Source organism: Peromyscus eremicus, chromosome 16_21, assembly GCF_949786415.1.
Source record: "Peromyscus eremicus chromosome 16_21, PerEre_H2_v1, whole genome shotgun sequence".
NCBI lineage: Eukaryota > Metazoa > Chordata > Mammalia > Rodentia > Cricetidae > Peromyscus > Peromyscus eremicus.
In genome coordinates, this window is record NC_081432.1 from 60493128 (window position 1) to 60516371 (window position 23244).

The 23244-nt window shown below is 36.3% G+C and overlaps 1 protein-coding gene across 6 annotated transcripts in view; it reads left to right on the top strand.

Moving 5' to 3' along the window:
- The first annotated feature begins 426 nt into the window (after positions 1-426).
- The window catches only part of LOC131926172 (uncharacterized), a 41649-nt gene continuing 18831 nt past the window's right edge, over positions 427-23244 (top strand). For 2 of the 6 annotated variants that reach the window (XM_059281453.1, XM_059281458.1), the window contains exons 1-11: positions 427-508; positions 7165-7252; positions 9061-9143; positions 11061-11160; positions 13177-13205; positions 13289-13349; positions 16397-16425; positions 16516-16576; positions 18214-18242; positions 18332-18392; positions 20033-20127. In XM_059281453.1, the coding sequence (XP_059137436.1) occupies positions 479-508; positions 7165-7252; positions 9061-9143; positions 11061-11160; positions 13177-13205; positions 13289-13349; positions 16397-16425; positions 16516-16576; positions 18214-18242; positions 18332-18392; positions 20033-20127 (666 nt within the window). In that variant the 5' untranslated portion in view covers positions 427-478. The remainder of the gene's footprint in view (positions 509-7164; positions 7253-9060; positions 9144-11060; positions 11161-13176; positions 13206-13288; positions 13350-16396; positions 16426-16515; positions 16577-18213; positions 18243-18331; positions 18393-20032; positions 20128-23244) is intronic. The other 4 variants (XM_059281455.1, XM_059281456.1, XM_059281454.1 and 1 more) reach the window with 4 other exon arrangements.

Consider the following 23244-nt stretch of genomic DNA (forward strand, 5'->3'; position numbering starts at 1 on the left):
ATTTTCCATGCTCAAGAATGAAGGTTGCCATTTAGTAGTTATATAGTTTTGTGCTTTATTAATAGAGTAGAATGAGGACACTATTGTTTTGCTTTATTTGGGGCTATTACCTTTACTTAAATTAATGATTAAAGGGTATGTGAGCAATTAATTGTAATTTGCGTGCAATCATCAGGACAGTTTTCAAAACAAATGATTTTCAGGTTCCACAAATATATTGACTGACACTATTTGATGTGGAACTATGTGGAACTCTTTCTTGACAAATGCAGAGATTAGGAGAAGGGGAGACAGAAATTAACAGCTGAACAAATTTTATAAAACAGATGTCTTATAACAACAGAAACACCATCTGCTATTCAAATAACTAAACATTCAAGACAAATGCTTTTGTCCACTACTCACTTATTTGTTGTTGTGTGTTTTGCTTCAAAGACATCACTTTGAATTTGAGTACCTGATTTCCGTGTGTACAGGAATGGAGGACACAGCTAATTTGAAAACTCAGGTAATCAATGCCTTCTTGAGGTAAATTCTTGTGCTGAATTTCTTCTTTGTGGAGTTTGAAATGGTATAATATAACAGTTGTCAAAATGTCATCACTTTAGATGAAAAATTGGCTAGAATTTTTTTATACAATTATGACAATATTACTATATTGATGGTGAAAAGTACCAAAACATAATAATTATTTTATGGTTCTGAAAGCCAAAAATGTGGTAAGAAATAAGTAATCACAGAAAAATTAGTTTGTATAGTTTTACCACAGTGGAGGGAATTTGAAATTTGGGAATATTTGGACAAATAAACATTAGTAGTTTTATTTTTATTTCTTATAGCATGACTTACATAATTTTCAGGCTTCTCTAAATATGTAGACTAACCTATTCATTATGTTACTTAAGGTATCTTATCAATAGCTTACATATCCAACCCATGTATTGAAGGGCACAGAAATTAGCATTAGTTTTTAAAGTACCTTTTAAAAAATCTTTCACTCATGATACTAACTTTTAAAAACTGTTAACTGGATGTCAACTACATGTTAACTGGATGTCAACATGCAGAAGACTGCATATAGATCCCTATCTGTCGCCATGCACTGAACTCAAATCCAAGTGGATCCAAGACCTCAACATAAATCCAGTTACACTGAACATGTGAAGAGAATGTAGGAAGTAGCCTAGAATGCATTGGCACAGGAGACTGCTTCCTAAATATAACACCAGTAGCACAGACACTGAGAGAAACGATTAATAAATGGGACTTCCTGAAACTGAGAAGCTTTTGTAGGGCAAAGGACACAGTCAATAGGACAAAACAACAGACTACAGAATGGGAAAAGATCTTTACCAACCCACCTGACATCTGACAGAGGGCTGATCTCCAAAATATATAAAAGAATTCAATAAACTGGACATCAAAATTCCAAACAATCCAATTAAATGGGCTACAGGGCTAAACAGAGAATTCTCAACAGAAGAATCTCAAATGGCCAAAAGACATTTAAGGAATTGCTCAACTTCCTTAGCCATCAGGAAAATGCAAATCAAAATGACTCTGAGATACCATCTTATACCAGTCAGAATGGCTATGATCAAAAACACTGAAGATGCTGGGCGGTGGTGGTGGTGCACGCCTTTAATCCCAGCCTTTAATCCCAGCACTCGGGAGGCAGAGCCAGGCAGATCTCTGTGAGTTTGAGGCCAGCCTGGACTACCAAGTGAGTCCCAGGAAAGGCACAAAGCTACACAGAGAAACCTTGTCTCGAAAAACAAAAAAACAAAAAAACAAAAAAAAAAACACTGAAGACAGCTTTGTTGGAGAAAATGTGGAGGAAGGGGAACACTCCTCCACTGTTGGTGGGAGTGCAAACTGATACAGCCACTTTGGAAATCAGTATGGTGGTTTCTCAGAAAATTGGGAGTCAGTCTTCTTCAATACCCAGCTATACCACTCTCTGGGCATATACCCAAGGAATGCTCAATCATACCATAAGGACACAAGCTCAACTATGTTCATAGCATCATTATTCATAATAGCCAGAAACTGGAAACAATCTAAATGCCCCTCAGATGAAGAATGGATAAAGAAAATGTGGTACATACACACAATGGAGTACTAGTCAGCAGTAAAAAACAATGATATTATGAAATTTTCAGGCAAATGGATGAAAACCCAGACTCAAGAGGAAAAATATGGTATGTACTCACTCATAAATGGATACTAGATGTAAAGCAAAGAATAACCAGACTACAACCCACAACTCCAGAGAAGCTGGCTAATAAGGAAGACCCTAAGAGGGACTCATAGATCAAACAGTGAAGGAGAAATAGATGAGATCAACATGAGCAAACTGAGGGTGAGGGGGAGTAATGGAGGGCAAGGAATGGGGGATGAGAACATAAGGCGATGGGAGGTTTGAGCTGGAGCAGGGACAGAGTGGGATAGCAAGGAAAGAGATACCATGATAAATGAAGACATCATGGGAACAGGGAGAAACAGAGTGCTAGGGAAGTTCCCAGGAATCCACAAGGATGACCCCACCTTAGACTACTAGCAATAGTTGAGAGTGTGCCTGATCTGGCCTACTCTGATAATCAGATTAGTGAATACCATAACTGTCATCATAGAGCCTTCATCCAGTAACTGATGGAAGCAGATGCAGAGATCCATGGCCAAGCACCAGACCAAGCTCCAGTAGTTCAACTGATAAGAGAGAGAAGGGATTCTATGAGCAAGGGACATTGAGATCACGATGGGAAAATGTACAGAGAGAGCCAGCCAAACTAGTGGAAATTCATGAAGTGTGCACCAATAGCTGTCGAGCCCCCATGGGACTGGACTAGGCCCTCTGGATAGGTGAGACAGTTGTTTGCCTTGAACTGGTTAGCGGACCCCCAGGCAGTGGAATTGAGATCTGTCCCTGGTGTGTGAGTGTGTTTTTTGGAGCCCAGTTCTTGTGGTGGGACACCCTGAGCAGCCTTGATGCATGAGGGAGGGCTTGGGCCTGCCTCAACCAAATGTACCAGGCTCTGCTGAGTCCCCATGGGAGACCTTGCCTTGGAGGAGATGGGAATGGGGGGTGGGTTGGGGAGGAAGGCTGGGGGTGCAAGGAGGGAGGACAGGGGAATCTGTGGTTATTATGTAACATGAATATAAAATTTCTTAATAATAAAAATATCAAAAAAAAAACCCTCTTACTCAGGACACTAACATTTAAAAACAATTTTTCAAGTCTGGTGTAGATGGAAGTTTTCCTGTGTCCTACAGCCACTTGGTCCCTAATAAAAACACAGTGTTTATATTAATTATAAACTGTTTGATATATGGCTCAGGCTTATTGCTAGCTAGCTATTATATCTTAAATTAACCCATTTCTATTAGTCTATGTGCCTCGTGGCTTTACCTGTATTTTATTACATCTTGCTCCCCCTGACAGCTTGCAGCATCTTCCCTGACTCCACCCTTCTTCTTCTTCCTCTATCTCTCTTGGTTTTCTTGCCTGGTTCCATCCTGCCCTGCCATAGCCCGACGCAGCATTATTTATTAACCCATGGGAGCAACATATATTCACAGCATACAGAAAGACCATCCCACAGCATTTTGGTACTTTATCTAGAAAAAAGTATTATTTAAAGTGATTAAAATGTAGAAATACAAAATCTTTCTCTCAAAATAAGTATAAGAGTAGCTTTGCATTATTCATTCTCATAAAATATTGGATCCAGTCATCATGGCACAATCTTTATCCTAAAATTCAGATGACAGAGGCAGGTTGAACTTTCCAAGAGTTCAAGAATGTTCCTACTGAGTTCTGTCTCAGGCTGCCAATGGGTATATAATGAGGTACAAAAAGAATGTTTGAAGGCTCTTCATATCCTAGTGTAAGTTTGCACTTCCTTCAGGAAGGAACAAGTGTTTCCCTTTCCTTGCATACTCCCCAGCTGAGCTGTCATTTGTTTTCTTGATCTTGACCATTTTGACTCAGGTAAAATGAAATCTCAGAGGGGCATTGATTTACATTTACATTGATGACTAAGGATGTTGAACATTTACTGAAGTGTTTCTCAGGCATTTGTGTATCTCTGCTTTGTTCTGTACCCCATTTTTTAGAACATGTTATTTGTTTTCTTGATATTCAGTTTATTAGTTCTTTGTGGTTTAGATGCTAATCCCCTATCAGATGTATAATTGGCAATGGCTTATTCATTTTCCATGCCATAATTTTTTACATGATGCTGTTCTATTCTAAGGAGAAGCTTTTCATCTTCATGAAGTTACACTTGCTAGTTTTGGTCCTAATGCCTGTGTTATTGGTATCTGGTTCAGAAAGTCAGTCATTGACTGTAACAATGAATTCAAGCCTTTTCCAGACATTTTCTTCTATCTTAATCAGAGTTTATGGTCTTATGTTGAAGTCTTTGATCCATTCGTAGTTGAGATGTATGCAGGGTGATAGATATGGTTCTACTTAGTTCTTCTGCATGTGGCCATCCAGTTTGACCTGAACCATTTGTTGATGATTCTACAGGCACGTAGAATTATCCAAACATAACAGGCTATGGTGAAGGCCATTGATCTCACTCCACAACCAAATAGGAAGACCCTATTGGTGAAAAAACCACATATTAAATAACCAAACATAGAGTAAATGGATTTGTGCCCAAATAGAATCATTACAACTTCTAACTAATGTTCATGGTGCTAGAAGATACACCTCCTGCTCACAGAGGAGAAAGGTAATGATCAATATCACCAACTACAACCCTGTGACCTACAATAGTGACGTGTCTGAAACATATGCTGGTCCCATAGTAGCATAAATGTTATGGGAATAACAAATGACTTTTTCATTGGACTTAAAGACTGCTTAAGATGGAATACAAACTTGACACTGCCAAAGGGGCCAATAACCTGACAATGTAGGGTACGGACCTACGGACAAACCCAAAGCTACTCTTCTTCTGAATGAATACAGCAAGAAAATGAGTCCTAGAGACATGTCATTATACCTTTCCCAGTCCTCCTTATAGAAGTTTTCTCTTGCAGTAGTTGGAAACCAGCACAGAGATCAACAACTGGTCAAAATTCAGAGTGAGAGACTTTGGACAACCTAGTCATAAATTGGATGTCTTCGTCAAACCTCCTCCATCAAGGCTCAGTGTTTATGTAGAAAAGGAAGCAGAATGATTATAAGAGCCAGTGCTTATGGATAAGGTCAAAGAAACTTTGTCTTCCAGACACAACAGGACCAAGACCAATGCACATATGAACTCAGAGACTATGTCCATACACAGATGATTTGCACAGGTTCCAACAAGACAGGGTGCCAGCACTAAGAGGCGGAAGAAGACACAGGCTGCCATCTATAACCAGGACGCAGTTTGTAATTGATAGCTGTTGGCAAAAGGAAAAAAAATCAGTGTTCTACTTGAAGCATCACTGGGTATATCAAAGGCACTCCAGAGCAGACACTATGACCAGGGGAAGTTGATCAACACAAAGGAAGCAGTGTTCAATTTTGTGTTTGTGGTATTGTTGGGGGCTGATTGTTCTCTTGTGGCATTTTTGTCTTATTGGTGGTAAGTTTGTATTTTCAATTTGGGGGTAGATTTAAGAGAGAAAGATTATAAATTTGGGGGGTAGGTGGATGGGGAATAATCTGGGAGTATTTTGGTTGGGAAAATATGTTCAAAATATATTGTACATGCAAATTTTTAAATCAAAAACGGAAGTAAAAACTCTTCATATAATTGAGGTATACTTGTTTCACCCCTAATTATAGCAAGTTCTAGAATAAGGTCTTTGATAACCAATGCTAAAGGCAAAAGTTCAATTTCATCTTATTTTTGCGCTCAAAATCTTTAAAAGTAACCTGAAATTCTTTGCATCATATGTAACACTTCAAATTTTAAAGGATGTCTACACAGTGGTTTCATTGCTCATTTAAATCTCCAGAATCACTCTGAGGTTAGGCTTCCTGTTTCTGGGTGTCCTAGATTACTTGTGATTAGAGTTTTGTAGTTTTCCTTTTTGTTTTTTCATTTATTACATCAACTATGAAATTAATGAATGCAAGGCAAATTCGTTACCACTCAACCACACACCCAGTCCTTCAAGTCTTATTGTGATAAGCTATACATAAATTCTTCAAATGTGGATTTCAGCATACAGTCAGTTAGGCTTTTTATTCCTTTCTTCATGTGTTTTATGAATGTTGGGACCAGACTGATATATATTTCAACAGTATTTGAAGACTTACAAATCCTCAACTGGCATAATGACATTGATGTTTCATCACAGAATCTTTCTGAATTAAAACCACCAGTTCATATGACTTAAATATGAAGTGATAACTATTAGTGTTATGCCATTTAGAGAATAGTGAATCTATGTGAACTTTAAATTTTCTTACCTATCTCACAACTACATGACTAAAAATGCTGAATGTGTAATTACATAAAGACATCTCTACTATTTCAAGTATAAATAAGCACCAGGAACATTCCAGACATCGAATGAATGTTCTGATGCTTCCCTTCATGTTAATGCTTGTTATGATCTAATGATACCCATTTTTTACTGTGAAAGAGTTTAAGATTTCATTGAATAATTACATGCATCATATAAACAAAGAAGAATCACTAATTGCTTTTTAATTTTATGAAACTATTTTCTCTATATCTAAGATTTTAACAAAACTATTTTTTGTACATCCTTCTTTTCATAAACAAAACTGATTCTAAAATATTTCAATTCTTCTCCACCTGGCATAGTTTGTATTTTCATACTAATCAAAGGGCCTTATTATAATATTAAATTGATTTTCTCAAGGAATTGATTTTTAAATCAAATACTTTGGTATGGCAAGCACATTAAGAGTTATTACTTAAATCTATTCTTTACCTGTTTAATTTTTGGTGAGGAATGTAAGTTTCATATTATGAGTTTAGTTCCTTATTGAATTCTGCAGATGATCTTTTTCTATTTCTGCTTCAAGGCTTGATTTTAGAATATGTGACTGTATGGGGTAAAAAGACAGGTTGCTCTCAAGAGCATGCAAAAGGTTATCTATGAAAATATTCTATCCTATTTTTAAGTTTCGTTGAATTCAAAATAGGAAATTCAACTATATTCTCATTATTATTTTCATTATTTTAGCAAGATATTCCTGAGAATAGTCTGAAAAGTGGTGCGGATGACTTACCGATAGCTTCCAAACAATATGAAAATGTAGAAGAACAAGAAGGTAATGCACATGCTTAACTTGGAAGATCACTTGGCAGAGAGGTTTGCTTAAAACATGGCAACAAATACCTTAGCCAAATAAAATAACCCACGTAATACATATTAAATCAAACAAAAGTAAAAATGTAATGGTAGACAAGAAAAACTTTCATCCAAAGTTTGAAATAAGAATGTCAGTAAAAGAGTTGCCTTTTATTTTATTTAGCTTTTGATAATTTCATGCTTGTGTACTATATTTACATCATTTTCAGGTTTCTGGCTATTCCTACAACCTTTCCTGTGCTCAGGTCCTTAGTAACTCTATGTGTAACTTCTCTTCTATACTATTAGTAAAGACACACTATGTTTGTGTGTGTGTGTGTGTGCACGCGTGTGCATATGTGTGTGCATGCGTGTTTGTGTCTCTCTCTGTGTGTGTGTAAGTGTATGCATGCTTGTGTGTATTTGTTTAATGTGTTGCTTATATGTACACGTGTTTAGGACTGATCACTGGAATTGCACAACCTATTATCCTACTAGGATGAGCTCATCTCTGGAAAATCACCTGATTTGTCTTTGTTTATCAGCCACTGATTGCCTACAGATCTTCATCTAGGGGTTGTGCATTGTGAGATTCACTTCACCCACAGTAGCATTTCATCGGGTGTTGTCCTTATACGGGTGTCTTTTCAGATATCATACTTTTGAAATTTCATGGTAGCAATATCTATGTCATGCATAGAAGATGCTGTGTAGCTTCAAGAGTGCTGGTACTTTGATGTTACAATCTATCTACCTAATTCTTACTATTTTTCCTGATCCTTAGATTTAGGACTTTATAAGTGGAGTTGGGGCATATTATGGTCACTCCTTGGAGTTTGAATAATTGTATATACTGTAATACTTTTATGTACTGTGTAAAGTAAATTCTTTGAGGAGAAATGACAGCTACATTCTTCTGTGGGTATAACCGTGACTATAAAAACCATATTTAGAACACAGTAAGTATACTGTTATAAGAAAATGGGAGTAATTGATGACTCCTAGTGTTTATGATTTCTCCATCCATGGATAGTTGATTAGTTTCCCAGTACCAGGAATGAATTTCTCATTGAGTGGGTCTCCAGACCAATAGGACAGCTGTTGGTTACCCCAAAAATAAAAGTGCTGCTATCTGACCATGAGCGTTATCTTGCCAGGCTTTTCAACATCTTGGTGGTGTACCATTTTCTGCTGGTGAGATTACTGATTGCTTATCTCCCTTGGCACTTTGCATAGCATGTTCTCATAGTATGAGAGCAGGTTTCTATGTCAGGTCCAGCTAAATTACTCCAAATTCTGTGTCTAAAGTGTGGAGTCTTGAGCAATGGGGCCTTACAACTAAAGCTATTTTGCCAGTTTCAATTAAAAAAAACAATTATTTCATAATCCTTATCCAACTTCCTTAATTTGTACATTTTTGAATGTGCTTGTGGGTGTGAGCACATGATAAATGTTCTGAAAAATCGATGACGTCTGAAAATGTAGATTTTAGAGAGCTTGGTCATTTATGAGAGGTGTGTTAACTACTAGATGAATTAGTCAAGTATTTGGATGTTTTGAAGCTGGCAACAGGTAGTTTCTATACAAGTGATATACAGGTATTTATACAACTTGGGCATTTATCTAAGCATGTAAATATTCATCTATAAAGTACATTTAATTGAAATATTTGATAAGAGTAACTTTTTTCTAAATTCTAATTGTGAATGTATTCCAATTTATTGTCATAGAAAATTGTGTATCTAATTGTTATATTTATTTTTTAAATAAAATATGTGGATATGTCAGAAGAACTAGAATTAGAAACAATACCGGATTTAGAACTGGAAAATGCAAATGTTTGTCATAAGAATGAAGACTATCAAAAATTGGTATGTAACTGTTTAAATTTAAATTTCTCACTTAATACTGTTTGGTTTGATGATCTTACCATAGGCCAAAAGAAACTACACTTCAGGCTACTATATTCAGTCCATCAATGATGATTTAACATTGAAATGAACGTCTTTTACCTATTATAAAACACAGGGTATTCTTAGAATCCAGTCACACAGCTAATCATTGTCTTTTATAAGTAATTTAGTAAATAATTATATGATTATTACTTGTGCTTTAAGTTAAGCTCTTTGAATGGCTGGAGAATCTTATGGCTCTCTATTTAAAATAGTGGATGCTAAAAAATTATGGACTTCAGAGTTGGATTTATTTCATAAAGTTGATTCTTCCTGCAGAAACTAAATTTGTTATGTGATGATTATACTCAGTTATGTCAAGGAGAAATTTTTGCCTTACGATCATTGGGTTATTTCAAGGTCCTCATTTGAGAAGATATATGGACATATAATCAACTAATCTGCCAATAGAAGGACTTTTTGATTCCATAAAAGAGGCTTAATTGTGAAGGAAAAACTCAACTATTTTGCTCAATTCAATGAAAAAAATTAGTTATTTCCACATTATTGTCCAATGTGCTTAATGAATATATATATATATATATATATATATATATATATATATATATATATGGAATTGAGTTAATGTAGAGAATTCAAATAGATTCAAGACACTATAGTTTGCCTTTTACACAATCTGTTCAGAGACAAAATACAATGTAAGGTACTTACTGAAGTATGAGTATGTTGTGAAGACATTTTTAATGTTTTAAACCTACATAAATCTGTATAGTCAGTATCTACTCTATGTTGAGAAATCAAGAACTGAGAATTTCAGAGGGAAGCCTATGCTATAGTAATAGAAGACAAAACAAGTAAAAAGCAATTGTTTTACTTCAGATAGGTGTGTTTTGTCATAAAGAAAACATATGGTACAGAGAGACAGTTAGGTAAGATTGTTGTTAATACAGGGTAGGAGTGAGAATGGTATTTTGTCGTCAGAGATCAAAGTATGAAGCCTAACATGTTTTAGAAGATGAGGGAGTGTCCACTCAGAACTGTCAAATAGGATGGCATTACTGTACATATAGAATAGTGGACAACTTATTCTCATAACTTTTAAAATTCTTGAGGGATGAGAAAGCAAGATTTGTTTATTCTATTAAACATGCAAAAAATGTGAAATGGTGTTTAGGGAAGATTTCTGTTCACTGAGAAACATTTCTATATTAAAACTGCATAATGGTCTAATGTTATTGTCTAAAGGTAACATAGGAAATAAAAACTTGTCTGCTTATTATTTTGATCCAGATTTGCCTTCTATAAGAAATTAACAAAATATGTCAGTTTTGTTTGTTCACTTTTACCAAAATTAATCACATTCTGCCTTGATCCCTACACAATCAGCATGATACAATATGAATGCTTTTAACATAATACATATCTCCTATCAAGCCTAACCGCACAAATAATGTCATTGTATAACACCTCATGATTAATGTTAATCGTGTCCTAGAGGAGTGGCCCTACTAAAGATGTGAACATTTGTGTCATTAACATCCTCCAACTTTACTAAGAAGAGCAAATTAGTTTTATACATTATAATATAAAATAATTACTTTTATTGATACATGCACATCAGGCATTACTCTGTCTATGGCTGTTTTCCCTCTATTCTATATTTCTTGTATGTAATTGGGAAATGAAAGACTTAAACTTGACTGTGTATATAAGATTCTCCATTCAAATGGTCTTTGATAGATACTGCATATATTCTCATGAACAATTTTCTTAAAGTCTAGTATCATGGTATGTTCAGAAATAGAAAATAAGACCTTTTGGAATTACATTACTAATATCATGTGACAGAGTGTGTTTTACCCTAATCCACTGCAGAAAGCTGCCCAGTCATCCAACGTAGGAAATGGTCCAGAAGAAAATGAAATAATTCAAGGTAAGAGTCATCATGAAGAGACTTTATGTAAGACAAATGCTGGTATGTTGTGCTACCAAAAGAAATCACTGAATAAATTTACACTTAAGTAAAAGACAACAAAAGTGGTAATAAGCCCCATATGTCAATAAGCATGAGCGATGTGTAAAATTGAGATAGTCCCAGAAGGATCTCTGAGTTCTCTTCTACCTGAGATACCTAAGGTGCCCCTTTGTCCATTGACTCAACTAGGTATAACTGAAGGTTTCATGTTTAGCAAAAGATGTCTACTTGGGGCTTTATCTCCTCTTTTATTTGGAGACTCCATTTGGATTTATTTTATATGCATATGTATTTAGAAATCTTCTACAGTAGTATGTTTCCATATGGTTTTTCATGTGGACTTTAGTAAATTGTCCATCCCCATATTCCTACCCTAACCTCTCACTTGCATCGCCCTTCCCCCCACTGTCTCTCTACAATTATATATTCTATTTCCCTTTACTTGAATGATCCTTGCAAGCAGTCCCTTACTTGATGCAGAGTCTCTGTGGTTATATGGATTTTAGCACACATGTTGAAGACTTAAATGCTAACACTCACATATAAGGGAAATTATACAGTATTTGACTTTTGGATCTGGGTCTCCTCATTCGTGATGATTTTTTTCTAGCTTCATACATTTATATGTAAATTTCCTAATTTCCTTTTTTTGATAGAAGCAAAACACCCCATTGTGTAAGTTCACCACAGTTTCATTATATATTTGCCAGTTAAAGGACATCTAAACTGTTTCCTAAATCTGGCTATTGTAAATAGTCAATAATGAGCATGTATGAGCAGGTATTTATTGTAGTAGGATACAGAGTCCTTTGGGTATATGCCAGATAGATGTATAGGTGGGTTTAGAGAAGGATTAGTAGCCAGCTTCCTGAAAAAATGCCAGAGTCATTTCCTTAATGGCTGTAAAAGTTTACGTTCTCATCAGTAATGAGCAAGTGTTCCATTTTCGTCATATCCTCACAAGCATGAGTTGTCATTTGCTTAATTGAACTTCGCCCTTCAGACAGGAGTAAAATGAAATCTCAAAGTACTTTTGGTTTGCATTCTTCTGATAAAGAAAGATGATGATCGTTTCTTAAAAGTTTGTCAGCAGTTTGTGTTTTATCTTTTAAAAATTGTCTTTGTATTCCTGAACACCATTGTCACTGGGTTAGTTGTTTCCTGGGAGTCCAATTTTTCTTATTTCTGTATTTTAGATACTAACTGTACGTTAGAGGTTTAAATGATTAAGTTCTTTTCCTATTATGTAGCCTGATGATGGTGTCCTTTGCCATAAAGAAGCTTTCAGTTTCCTGTGGTCCCATTTACTAAATTTGGGTCTTAGTGCTGTGTTACAGGTGTTCTGTTCAGAAGTCTTTCCTGTACCAGTGAGTTCAAGCCTGTTAAAAACTTTTTCTTCTGTCATATTCAGGGTATCTAGTCTTATTTTGAGATTCATGATCCATTTGGAGTTGAGTTTTGTTCAGGGTAATATTCTTCTTCATGTATCCATGAAGTTTGGTAATCTCCATGTATGGAGGCTATTTTTTTTTATTCAGGGTGTATTTCTAGTTTCTTTATGAAAAATCATGTATTCATAGGTGTTTGGACATTAATTTGATTTCATTGATCAACATGTCTATTTTGATGATAGAACCATGATGTTTTTATTACTCTAGTTCTGTAACAAAACATGCAATCTGGGATAGTGATTTCTCCAGCATATTTTAGTATTGAGAATCTTCTTAAATCTATCCAAGATGTTTTTGTATTTCCATATGAACCTGAAAGGCTTTTTGATGCTGTTGTGGTTGTTTTTTAAATTTCTCTGAATTTTGATGGGAATTAAATTGAATCTATAGATTTCTTTTGATATATTTCAGTATATTTCTTGTCAGCTGCTTTCCTAACCAGTAAAATAATAGATGTTTATTTTGAAAGAAGGGAATAGAACTCATTGCCCTCTGAAGCCTTCATAAAGGTAGGTTTGGAATTCTCATTGTGCATAAGATTGACTATACTTTCTTTTTCTTTCAGTTTGGGCTGAAAAATGTCCGCATCTAGAGGTAAATGCCTTTTAATACTTATATTGAATAATTATATATTGTTGAAATCCAAAATATTGATTAAATGTCTCTTTTCAAAATAGCTGAGGGATTTTTGTCATCTAGTCTCCAGATCCAAGCCTGAAACACAGCAATCTCAAACAGGTAAATTTTGTAAGTCACTTTCTCCTGATCAGTTTATTCTAATACATTTCAAATACACACAGTCTTCCTGATGCCAATTATATCTTGACTATAATGTTGGAAGGTTTTGTCACAAGCAATGCCAACTCACTAGTGGCATACATGCTTCAAAATTATTATATTGACAACATAAAACATTTAGAAATGTCAGCTCAGCTTCAATGTTTAATATTCATGTTGGACTGCCTTCTCATTTCCAGTGTGCAATCTCTGTTTATTAGTGACTTGTAGAAGTCAATCATGAGACTAATGAGACTACTCCAGTGTGTGACCATAATTTCCTGATGGATCTCAGAATGCACACCCACACACATAGCTATCTGTAAGGACAAGGCAGAAACTTGTTTGAGCTCAGAGATTCTGATCTGGACTGGACAAATAGCAATGTACAATATCTTCAGAAAAGAAAATCAGTTTTTGTGTTGCTCTAGAACTCATAGTACACTGCTTCACTTCACTCATAGTGCATTGTAATTTAATTACAAGGAATGGGAAATGCATTTAGAATTTTTATCTACAATCTATTTCAATAACACAGCATACACTATCATATAGTGGAGCAGTCATTGACAGTCCCAAAGCTTACATAGATATCTTGCCATAGGAAACTTTCAGCTTCATGTGGTCCCATTTATTAAGTGTGGGTCTTAGTGCCTGTGCTACAGGTGTCCTATTCAAAAAGTCTTTTCCTGTACCAATGAGTTCAAGCCTATTACACACTTTCTCTTCTGTTATATTCAGTGTCTCTAGTCTTATTTAGAGATCCTTGATTCATTTGGAATTAAGTTTTTATTTAGGGTAGTAAATACAGATCTCTGTGCAGTTTTCTCCATGCAGCAATCAAGATTATTTCACTATCATGAGTGGAAGGTGTTTTTTTACCCAGTGCATTTTTCTGGTTTCTATATGAAAAATCATGTGTCCATTGGAGTGTGGACCTCCATTTGGTGTTCAGTTTGATTTCATTGATCAACATGTCTATTGTGATGCTACAACCATGCTGTTTTTATTAGTCTACCTCTGTAACAAAACATGAACTCTAAGATAGTGGTTTCTCCATTCTCTTTTCATATTAAGTATCCTTTTATCTCTATTCAGTGTTGTCTTTCATTATTTTGTTCTTTTTTATTTAAAATTTTATTTTACATACCAACCACAGACGCCCCTCTCATCCCTCTTCCAACTCCCCTCCAGTATACCCCCAGCCCCTCCTCCAAAAAAGTGTTAGGTCTCCCATGGGGAGTCAGCAAATCCTGGTACATTCAGTTGAGGCAGGATCAAGCACCTCCACACTGCAGCAAGGCTGAGCAAGGCATTCCACTATAGGTAATGGGCTCCAGATTGCCAGCACATGCACCAGGTATAGATCCTGATCCCATTACCGGGGGGCCTCCAAACAGACCAAGCTACACAACTGTCTCCCATATGCAGAGGGCCTAGTCCCGTCCCATGCTGGTTCCACAGCTGTTGGTCTAAAGTTCCTGAGTTCCTACAAACATGGTTTAGTTGTCTCTGTAGATTTCCCTACGTAATCTTGACACCGCCCCCCTTGCTCATATAATCCCCTTCCCTCTCTTCTACTGGACTCCCAGAGCTCAGCCTGGTGCTTGGTTGTGGATCTCTGCATCTGCTTCCATCAATTACTGGATGAAGGCTCTATGATGACAGTTAGGGAATTCACCAATCTGAATACCAGGGTAGGCCAGTTCAGGCACCCTATCCACTATTGCCAGTCTTCTAATCGGGTCATCCTTGTGGATTCCTGGAAATTTCCTTAGCACCAGGTTTCTCCCTTACCCCATAATGTCTCCCTCTATCAAGATATCTCTTTCATTGCTCTCCCAATCTGTCCCTCCCCCAGCTCAGCCATCCCATCATGCCCTCCATCCCATCCCCTTTATTGCCTCCCATCCCCACTTTACTCATGGAGATCTCCTCTGTTTCTCCTTCCCATGGCAATCCGTGTGTCCCTCTTAGGCTCTTTGTTTCCTAGCTTCTTTGGAGCTGTAGGTTGTAGTCTGATTATTTTTTTCTTTACATCTGATATCTACTGATGAGTGATTACATATCATGTTTGTCTTTCTGAGCCTGGGTTACCTCACCACAGGAGTCTTGCCTGCTGGCCTACAACTGGGGCTGCAATGGGTGGGGGTAAGGGTAAGGGGGTAAGGTTGTGCCTCTGAAGCAGGGTGACCGGCTGGGAGTACAGTAAGTCACCTCTTGGTCCAGTGGGAGCCAGCCAAGACTGTGTCTCAGGGAACAGCTATGGTCTTGGGGGAGGGGTGGATTTGGGAGAGCAAGTGGGACTTGTAGATAACAGAGTCTTATGTGGAGTGGAGGTAGTTAGTTGTGCCTGCAGGAGACTTTCCAACTGGCCTGAAATTGGGGCTGCAATGGGTGGGGGAATGGGGGCATGGGTTGTGCCCCTGGGCCTAAGGCCTAGAGGCTGGGTGACCGGCTGGAAGAACAGTGACTCACCTCTTGGTTCAATTGGAGCTAGCAGAGTCTGTGTCTCAGGGAGCAGCTGCAGTCTTGGTGTGGTGGGTAGGCTTAGAGGGACAGAGTAGGACTTGTGAATAAAGGATCAGATGGGGTGGTTGGAATCAGACCTGCCTGCAGGAGTGTTGCCTGCTGGCCTGTAACTGCACCTAGGAGAACAGGGACAATCTGAGCTGGTGGAGTCTCTCCATTCTTTTGTTTGGTTTGTTATTTTTTTATTTTTATTTTTTGGATTTCCATATGAACCTGAAAGGTGTTTAGATGCTGTTGTGGTTGGTTTTTCTTTTTTTCAATTTTTCTGACAAATTATATTAGAATTTTGATGGCTCTTGCACTGAATCTTTAAGTTGCTTTGCTAAGTTTCGGTATATTTTTGTCCTAAGCAGTAAAATAATAGGAGTTTATTATGAAAGAAGGGAATGAAATCTCACTGCCATCTGAAGCCTACATAAAGGTAGTTTTGGTGATCTCACTGTGCATGAGACTGACTCTACATTTTTCTCTTTCAGTTTGGGCTGAAAAATGTCCACACCCAGAGGTAAATGCTTTTTAATATTAATATTGAATAATTACATCTTGATTGAAGTCCAAAATACTGATTAAATATCTCATTTCAAAATCCATTCAGCAGAGGGATTATTCTCATCGAATTTCCAAACCCAAGTCTGAAACACAGCAATCTCAAGCAGGTAAATTTTATAAGTCACATTCTCCTGAGCAAGGTTTTTTTTTTTTTTTTTGTTTTTTTTTGTTTTTTTTTTTGGTTTTTTTGAGAGAGGGTTTCTCTGTGTAGCTTTGTGCCTTTCCTGGGACTCACTTGGTAGCCCAGGCTGGCCTCAAAAACTCACAGAGATCCGCCTGGCTCTACCTCCCGAGTGCTGGGATTAAAGGCGTGCGCCACCACCACCCGGCTGATCAAGGTATTTTAATAAATTTCAAAAGCACACAGTCTTCCCGATGCCAATTATATCTTGATGATGGTGAAGATAGAATTTGACATACGCAATGCCATCTGATAGTGGCATACATGCTGGAAAATATATTACATTGGAAATATAAAATATTTGCAAAATAAGCTCAGCTTTAATGTTTAATACTCATGATCTAAGGCTTTATCCTTTCCAGTGTGCAAACTCTCTGCTTATTAGTTACTTATAGAAGTCAATCTTGAGACTAATAAGATTTCTCCAGTGTCTGACTATGATTTCTTGATACCTGGGTCTCAGAATGAACACCTGTCGTACTCAAAGTTACCAGAAAGGGCAAAGCAAAGACATGTGTGAACTCAGAGATTCTGTTCTGCACTGGTCAGCCAGCAGTATACCACATCTTCAGGAAAGAAAATCAAGTTTTGTTTTGTTCTAGAACTTATAATGTATATCTTACCTTCATCTGTACTGCACTGTAGTTTAGTAACAAGAAATAGGAAATGTACTTAGAATTCATATCTATAATTTATTTCAATAACACTATCATATGGTGGAGTGATTATTTAAAATCCCATAACTGGTATACATACCTCGCCTTAAAGATGCTTTTAGCTTCATGTGGTCCCATTTATTAAATGTAGGTCTTAGTGCCTGTGCCACAGCTGTCCTATTCAGAAAGTTTTTTTTTTCCTGTACCAGTCAGTTCAAGCCTATTACACACTTTGTCTTCTGTCTTATTCAGGGTCTCTGGTCTCATTTTGAGATCCTTGATCCACTTGGAGTTGAGTTTTATTCATGGTTAGAAATATAGTTCTCTGTGAATTCTTCTTGAAGCCATAAAGTTTGGTGAGCACCATGTATTGAAGCTGTTTTTTTCCAGCGTGTCTTTCTAGTTTCTTTATCAAAAATAGTGTCCATAGGTGTGTGGACTTATGTTTGGTGTTCAGTTTGATTTCATTGATCAACACGTATACTGTGATGCTAAAACCATGATGTTTTTATTACTCTAGACCTGTAAAAATCATGAAATCTGGGGTGGTGGTTTCTCCACTCTTTTTGTATTGGGGTTTGTTTTACCTCTCTCCAGGGTTTTTTCTTTGTTCATTTATTTTTATTTCTATGTGGAGCTGAAAGGCTTTTTCATGCTGGTGTGGTTATTTTTTTTTCAATTTCTCTGACTAATTATGTTGTAGTTTTGATGAGGATTACATTGAATCTATAGATTGCTTTTAGAATGTCTCAGTCATTTCTGTCAGCTGTTGTCCTAACCAGTAAACTAATAGGTGTTTATTTAGGAAGAAGGGAATAAGAACTCACTGCCATCCAAAGCCTATATAGAGTTACTTTTGTAGTTCCCATTGTGTAGGAGATTAATAAATTTATCCTTTTTCTTTCAGTGTGGGCTGAAAAATGTCCTCACCCAGAGGTAAATGACTTTTAATATTTATATTAAATGATTAATATTTATTGAATTCCAAAATATTAATTAAGTATCTCATTTGAAAATCCATTCAGCTGAGGGATTATTCACGTCCAATCTCCAAACCTGAGTCTCTACCACACCAATCTCAACCAGGTAAATTTCGTATGTCACATTCTTCTGATCAGTTTATTTTATTAATTTTCAAATGCACACAGACTTCCTGATGCCCATTATATCTTGATGATGGTGATGATAGTGTTTGACATAAGCAATGCCATCTCACTGGTGGCAGACATGCTTCAAAAACATTCACAAGGACAATATGAATTATTATTAAATGTAAGCATAGCTTCAATGTTTAATACTCAGGTTCACTCACCTTAACCTTTCCAGTGTGCAAATTCCCTGTTTATTAGTGACTTCTATAAGTCAATCATGAGACATATGTGACTTCCTCAAAGACTGAACATCATTTCTGGACACCTAGGTCTCAAAACGCACACCTATAGTAAAGCTCCCTGAAAGGTCAGGGCAGAGACATGTTGAGCTCAGAGATTCTGTTCTGGGCTGGACAAACATCAATATACCACCTCTTCAGAAAAGAAAATCAATTTTTGTGTTGTTTATAACTCATAGTGCACTGCCTTCCTCCATCTGCAGAGCATTGTAATTGATTTACAAGGAATAGGAATGGCATTTTCAAACCATATCTATAATCTATTTCAATAAATTAGGGTACACTCGCATACGGCAGTTCAGTCATTGAAAATCTCATTACTTATATGCTCATCTTGTTTGCTTTTACACCTTTTCATTTCTCTGTACTCTATTGTCTGAAACTCATCTCTCTGTGTTTATATCAGTAAAGAAACCATGTCTGCAATGGCTTATTTACTTTCAAAACTTAAAAGTCAAAACCTATCAGAATCACACAAAGTAATTTAAAGAAAACAGGAAACGAAAGCAAATGAGATCTTCGGATCTTAGAACAACCTTTAATATAGTTCCTACATGTCAAGGAGAAAAACGGATACAACTGTAACAAAGTGGGTTCAAGTTGAAGTCGAAAAGAAGAGTTTAAGCATTATCTTAAGCTAGGGTAGCTACAGCAATACCCATTTTTCTTGGGAAAAAAAAGGGTGTACAGTACAGAATGACTCCATGTGATAAAGTGAGTCATAAAAGAGCAATTTGTCGGGCGGTGGTGCCTTTAATCCCAGCACTTGGGAGGCAGAGGCAGGCAGATCTCTGTGAGTTCGACACCAGCCTGGTCTACAGAGTGAGTTCCAGGAAAGGCTCCAAAGCTACACAAAGAATCCCTGTCTCGAAAAACCAAAAAAAAAAAAAAAAAAAAAAAAAAAAAAAAGGAGCAGTTTCAGTGCAGAGCAAAAGCCTGTTATCCTGTTCACAGAAAAATGTGTGGTAAACCAAGTACCATTTGGGGGAAGTGAACAGTGAGTTACTTAAGTTACTCTTGCAAGGCAAGGATAGTTTACAGGATGAAAGTGTTATTTTCCACAGTTCCTTCATATGTGGATGTAAGCATATAGGTCATTTATGAGTTTCCTAACAAATCCTATGAAGCATGTATGACTCAAAACTGGCCAACATGTAGTACCTGTCCAAGTGTTGATTTGTCTACAATTACAAGTTTTCTTGAGGATGTAAATATACACCTATAGCATGTGGTTAACTGAAATAACATATAAAAAATAAAACCCTAACTTTACATTACTTCTATTTTTATAGAGTATTATTTTGCCTAATTGTTGTTCATATTTTTTATGTAAAAGATATATTATTTTCAGAAGAACTAGAAGAAGAAATAACAGAATTTAAAGTGGAAAATGAGAGAAGTTTTGATAAGAGTGCAGAAAATCAAGAATTTGTACGTAAAATTTAAATTTAAATTTCTCATTTTCTATTGTTTGCTTCAATGACTTTGCCATAGACCCACATGCTACATTTTAAACCACGTTATTCAGTCAAAAAATTAATAATTGAGTAATAAAATGAAAGCATTTAATCTATTCTTAATTACAAAGTATTCTTAGAATCCCATGACATTGCTAAATATTTCCTTTGATGTATAGTAAGTAAATTTCTGATCATTGTAATTGCTCTATTTTTAATGTATTTACACACCTGGGTGAAGACAAGACTCAATGTGAATATCATGGATCAGTTTTTGAAGTAACAATGCATTCTTTATATTCTACATACCCTCTCTCATGTGTACAATGTGGAAAAACTTTTAGCCATTCTTCCATGCTGCCTTGTCAATCACTTTGTGGTGTCCTTTGCTGCACAGAAGATTTTTAGTTTCATGGGGTCCCATTTATTACTTTGGTAATTACTTGTTTATAGTGTCTGTACCAGTGACCTGCTCAGAAAGTATTTAGCTGTACCAAAGAATTAATCATTAATCTGTACCATTTGGGCCTTGTGTTGAGATACGTGGACCATGGGAAGCTGAGTTTTATGCAGGGTGAGAGATAAGGCTCTAACTTCATTCATCCACCTATAGTCCAATCTGTCCAATGTGACTGGCACCATTTGTTTTCTACAATGTGAATCTTTGGCCTCTTTTACAAAAATTAAGAGACTGCAGGACTGTGGGCTTATATGTGGGTCATTAGTTATCTACCACCAATCAATGTTTGTTTGGGGGCCACTGCCATACTCTATTTATTATTTCAATTGGTTATAGTAACTTGAAATCTGGAATGGTGATGCTTCCATAAGTTTTTGTTTTCGTTCTTTTTAGTTTGCTTTGTTTTTGTTTCATGGTTCAAAATTGTTTCAGCTATTCTTGGTCTTTTGTGTTTCCGTTTGGGATTTAAAATTTCTTTTTCATTTTCTATGAACATTGAACTGGAAATTTTATGTGGATCATGTGGTGTCCACAGATCGCTTTTATTAGGATGACCAGTTTCACAATATTAACCCTACAATAATGATCACAGAAGGTCTTTGCAAGTTATCGTAACATCTTCAATTTCTTATTTTCACTTTCTTACTGCTTTCATTGTAAAAGTTTCACTTTTTGGTGACATTTATCCTAATTCATTACACTTTGAGGTTATTTGGAATAGCATGGTTTTCTTGATTTTATTCCCAGTACGTGCAGTATTTTTAGGTAGGCTACTGATTTGGAGGCTCAGATTAAAACCTGTTACTTTGCTAAATGTATTTATCAGCCATTGGAGTTTTCTGGGCAAAATATATTTTTTATAGAATCATATTATTACAAATGAAAATACTTTCACCTCTTGGTTCCTTTCTTGTATCTTCTCTTGTCTTACTCTTCTAGTTAAGACTTCTAGTACTATATTGAACAGAAGGAGGAAGCGTGGTCATCCTTGTCAGGTTCCTGATTTTAGAAGGAAGGATTTGAGTGTTAACAAAATGTTAGTTGTGTGTTTGCTTTTCATTGGCTTTATTATGCAGAAATATGTCCCTTTCATTCTTAGACTCTCTGAGATTTTTATCATAAAGAGATGATCAATATTGTCAAAGACCCTTTCTGTATCTAATGACATAATCATGTGCTATTTGTCCTTGAGTCTGTTTCTGTAATGGATGTTGTGAAAGTGCTATCCTCTAAATTGAATTCATTAGATAAGTTCTTCCTATTTTATGGGTTTGTGCCCTCAGTCCAGTTATTTCCTGCAGTCTACTCCTCTTGGTGTGCTTGTTGCAGAGCTTTCAGGTGTTCTCTTAAGTCTCTAAAATGAGATCTCTCAAAATTCATTATGAAGGCAGTTGGTGCTATGAACTTTCCTTTTAACAACACTTGCAATGTGTTCCATACATGTGAATATGTTGTGCATTCACTTTTATTGAATTTGAGGAAGTCTTTAATTTCTTTCTTATCACTGCCTTGACCCAGTGGTAATTCACTAGAGAGTTGTTCTGTTTCCATGAATTTTTAGACTTTCTGTTGTTTCTGTTGTTGTTGAAATTCAACTTTAATCCATGCATTTTGATAGGATGCAGGGAGTGTGTTTCAATTTATTTGTATCTGACAAAACTTGCTTTGTGACTGAATATGTTGTCAATTTGGAGAGTGTTCCATGAGGTGCTGAGAAATGTCTTCATTTGTGTTTGGATGAAATGGTCTCAGGAGCTCTGTTGGGTCCATGTGAGTTATAATGTCTATTAGCTCCAGTATTTGATTGGAATGGAATCAAAGACTCAGTAGTAAATCGATAAATGTATGGATATTGAATTTCAACCAAGAAGCCAAAATAATACAATGGAAAAAAGAAAGCGTCTTCAACAAATGGTGCTGCTATAACTGAATGTTGACATGTAGAAGACTGCAAATAGATTCCTATGTATCATCCTGCACAAAACTCAAGTCCAGGTGTATCAAAGACCTCAACATAAATCTAGATACACTGAACCTGATAAAAGAGAAATTGGGACATAATCTTGAATCCATTGGCACATGAGACAACTTTTTGAATAGAATACCAGTAGAGCAGACACAAAGGTCAATAATTAACAAATGGAGCCTCAAGAAACTAAAAAACTTTTCTAAGGCAAAGGGCACCATCAATGGAAAAAAATGACAGCCTACAGAATGAGATAAGATCTTCACCAACCTCACTTCTAAAAGAGAAAATAGTTCCAAAATATATAAACAAACACTCAGGAAATTACACATCAAAAACCCAAATAACACAATTAAAAACAGGATACAGATCTAATCAGAGAATTTTCCGTAGAAGAATCTCAAATGGCCAAGAAACAGTTACAATAGAGTCCATCTTACACCTATCAAGATGGCTAAGACCTAAAACCAAAGTGACAGCTCATGATGGAAAGGATGTGGAGCAATAGGAACACTTCTCTCTTGGTGGTGGAAGTGGAAACTTGTACAACCACTTTGGACATCACTATGGAGATTTCTCAAAAAATTGAGAATCCATCTACCTCCAGACACAGCTATAACAATCTTGGCTATATACCAAGGCACGCTTAATCGTACCACAAGGAC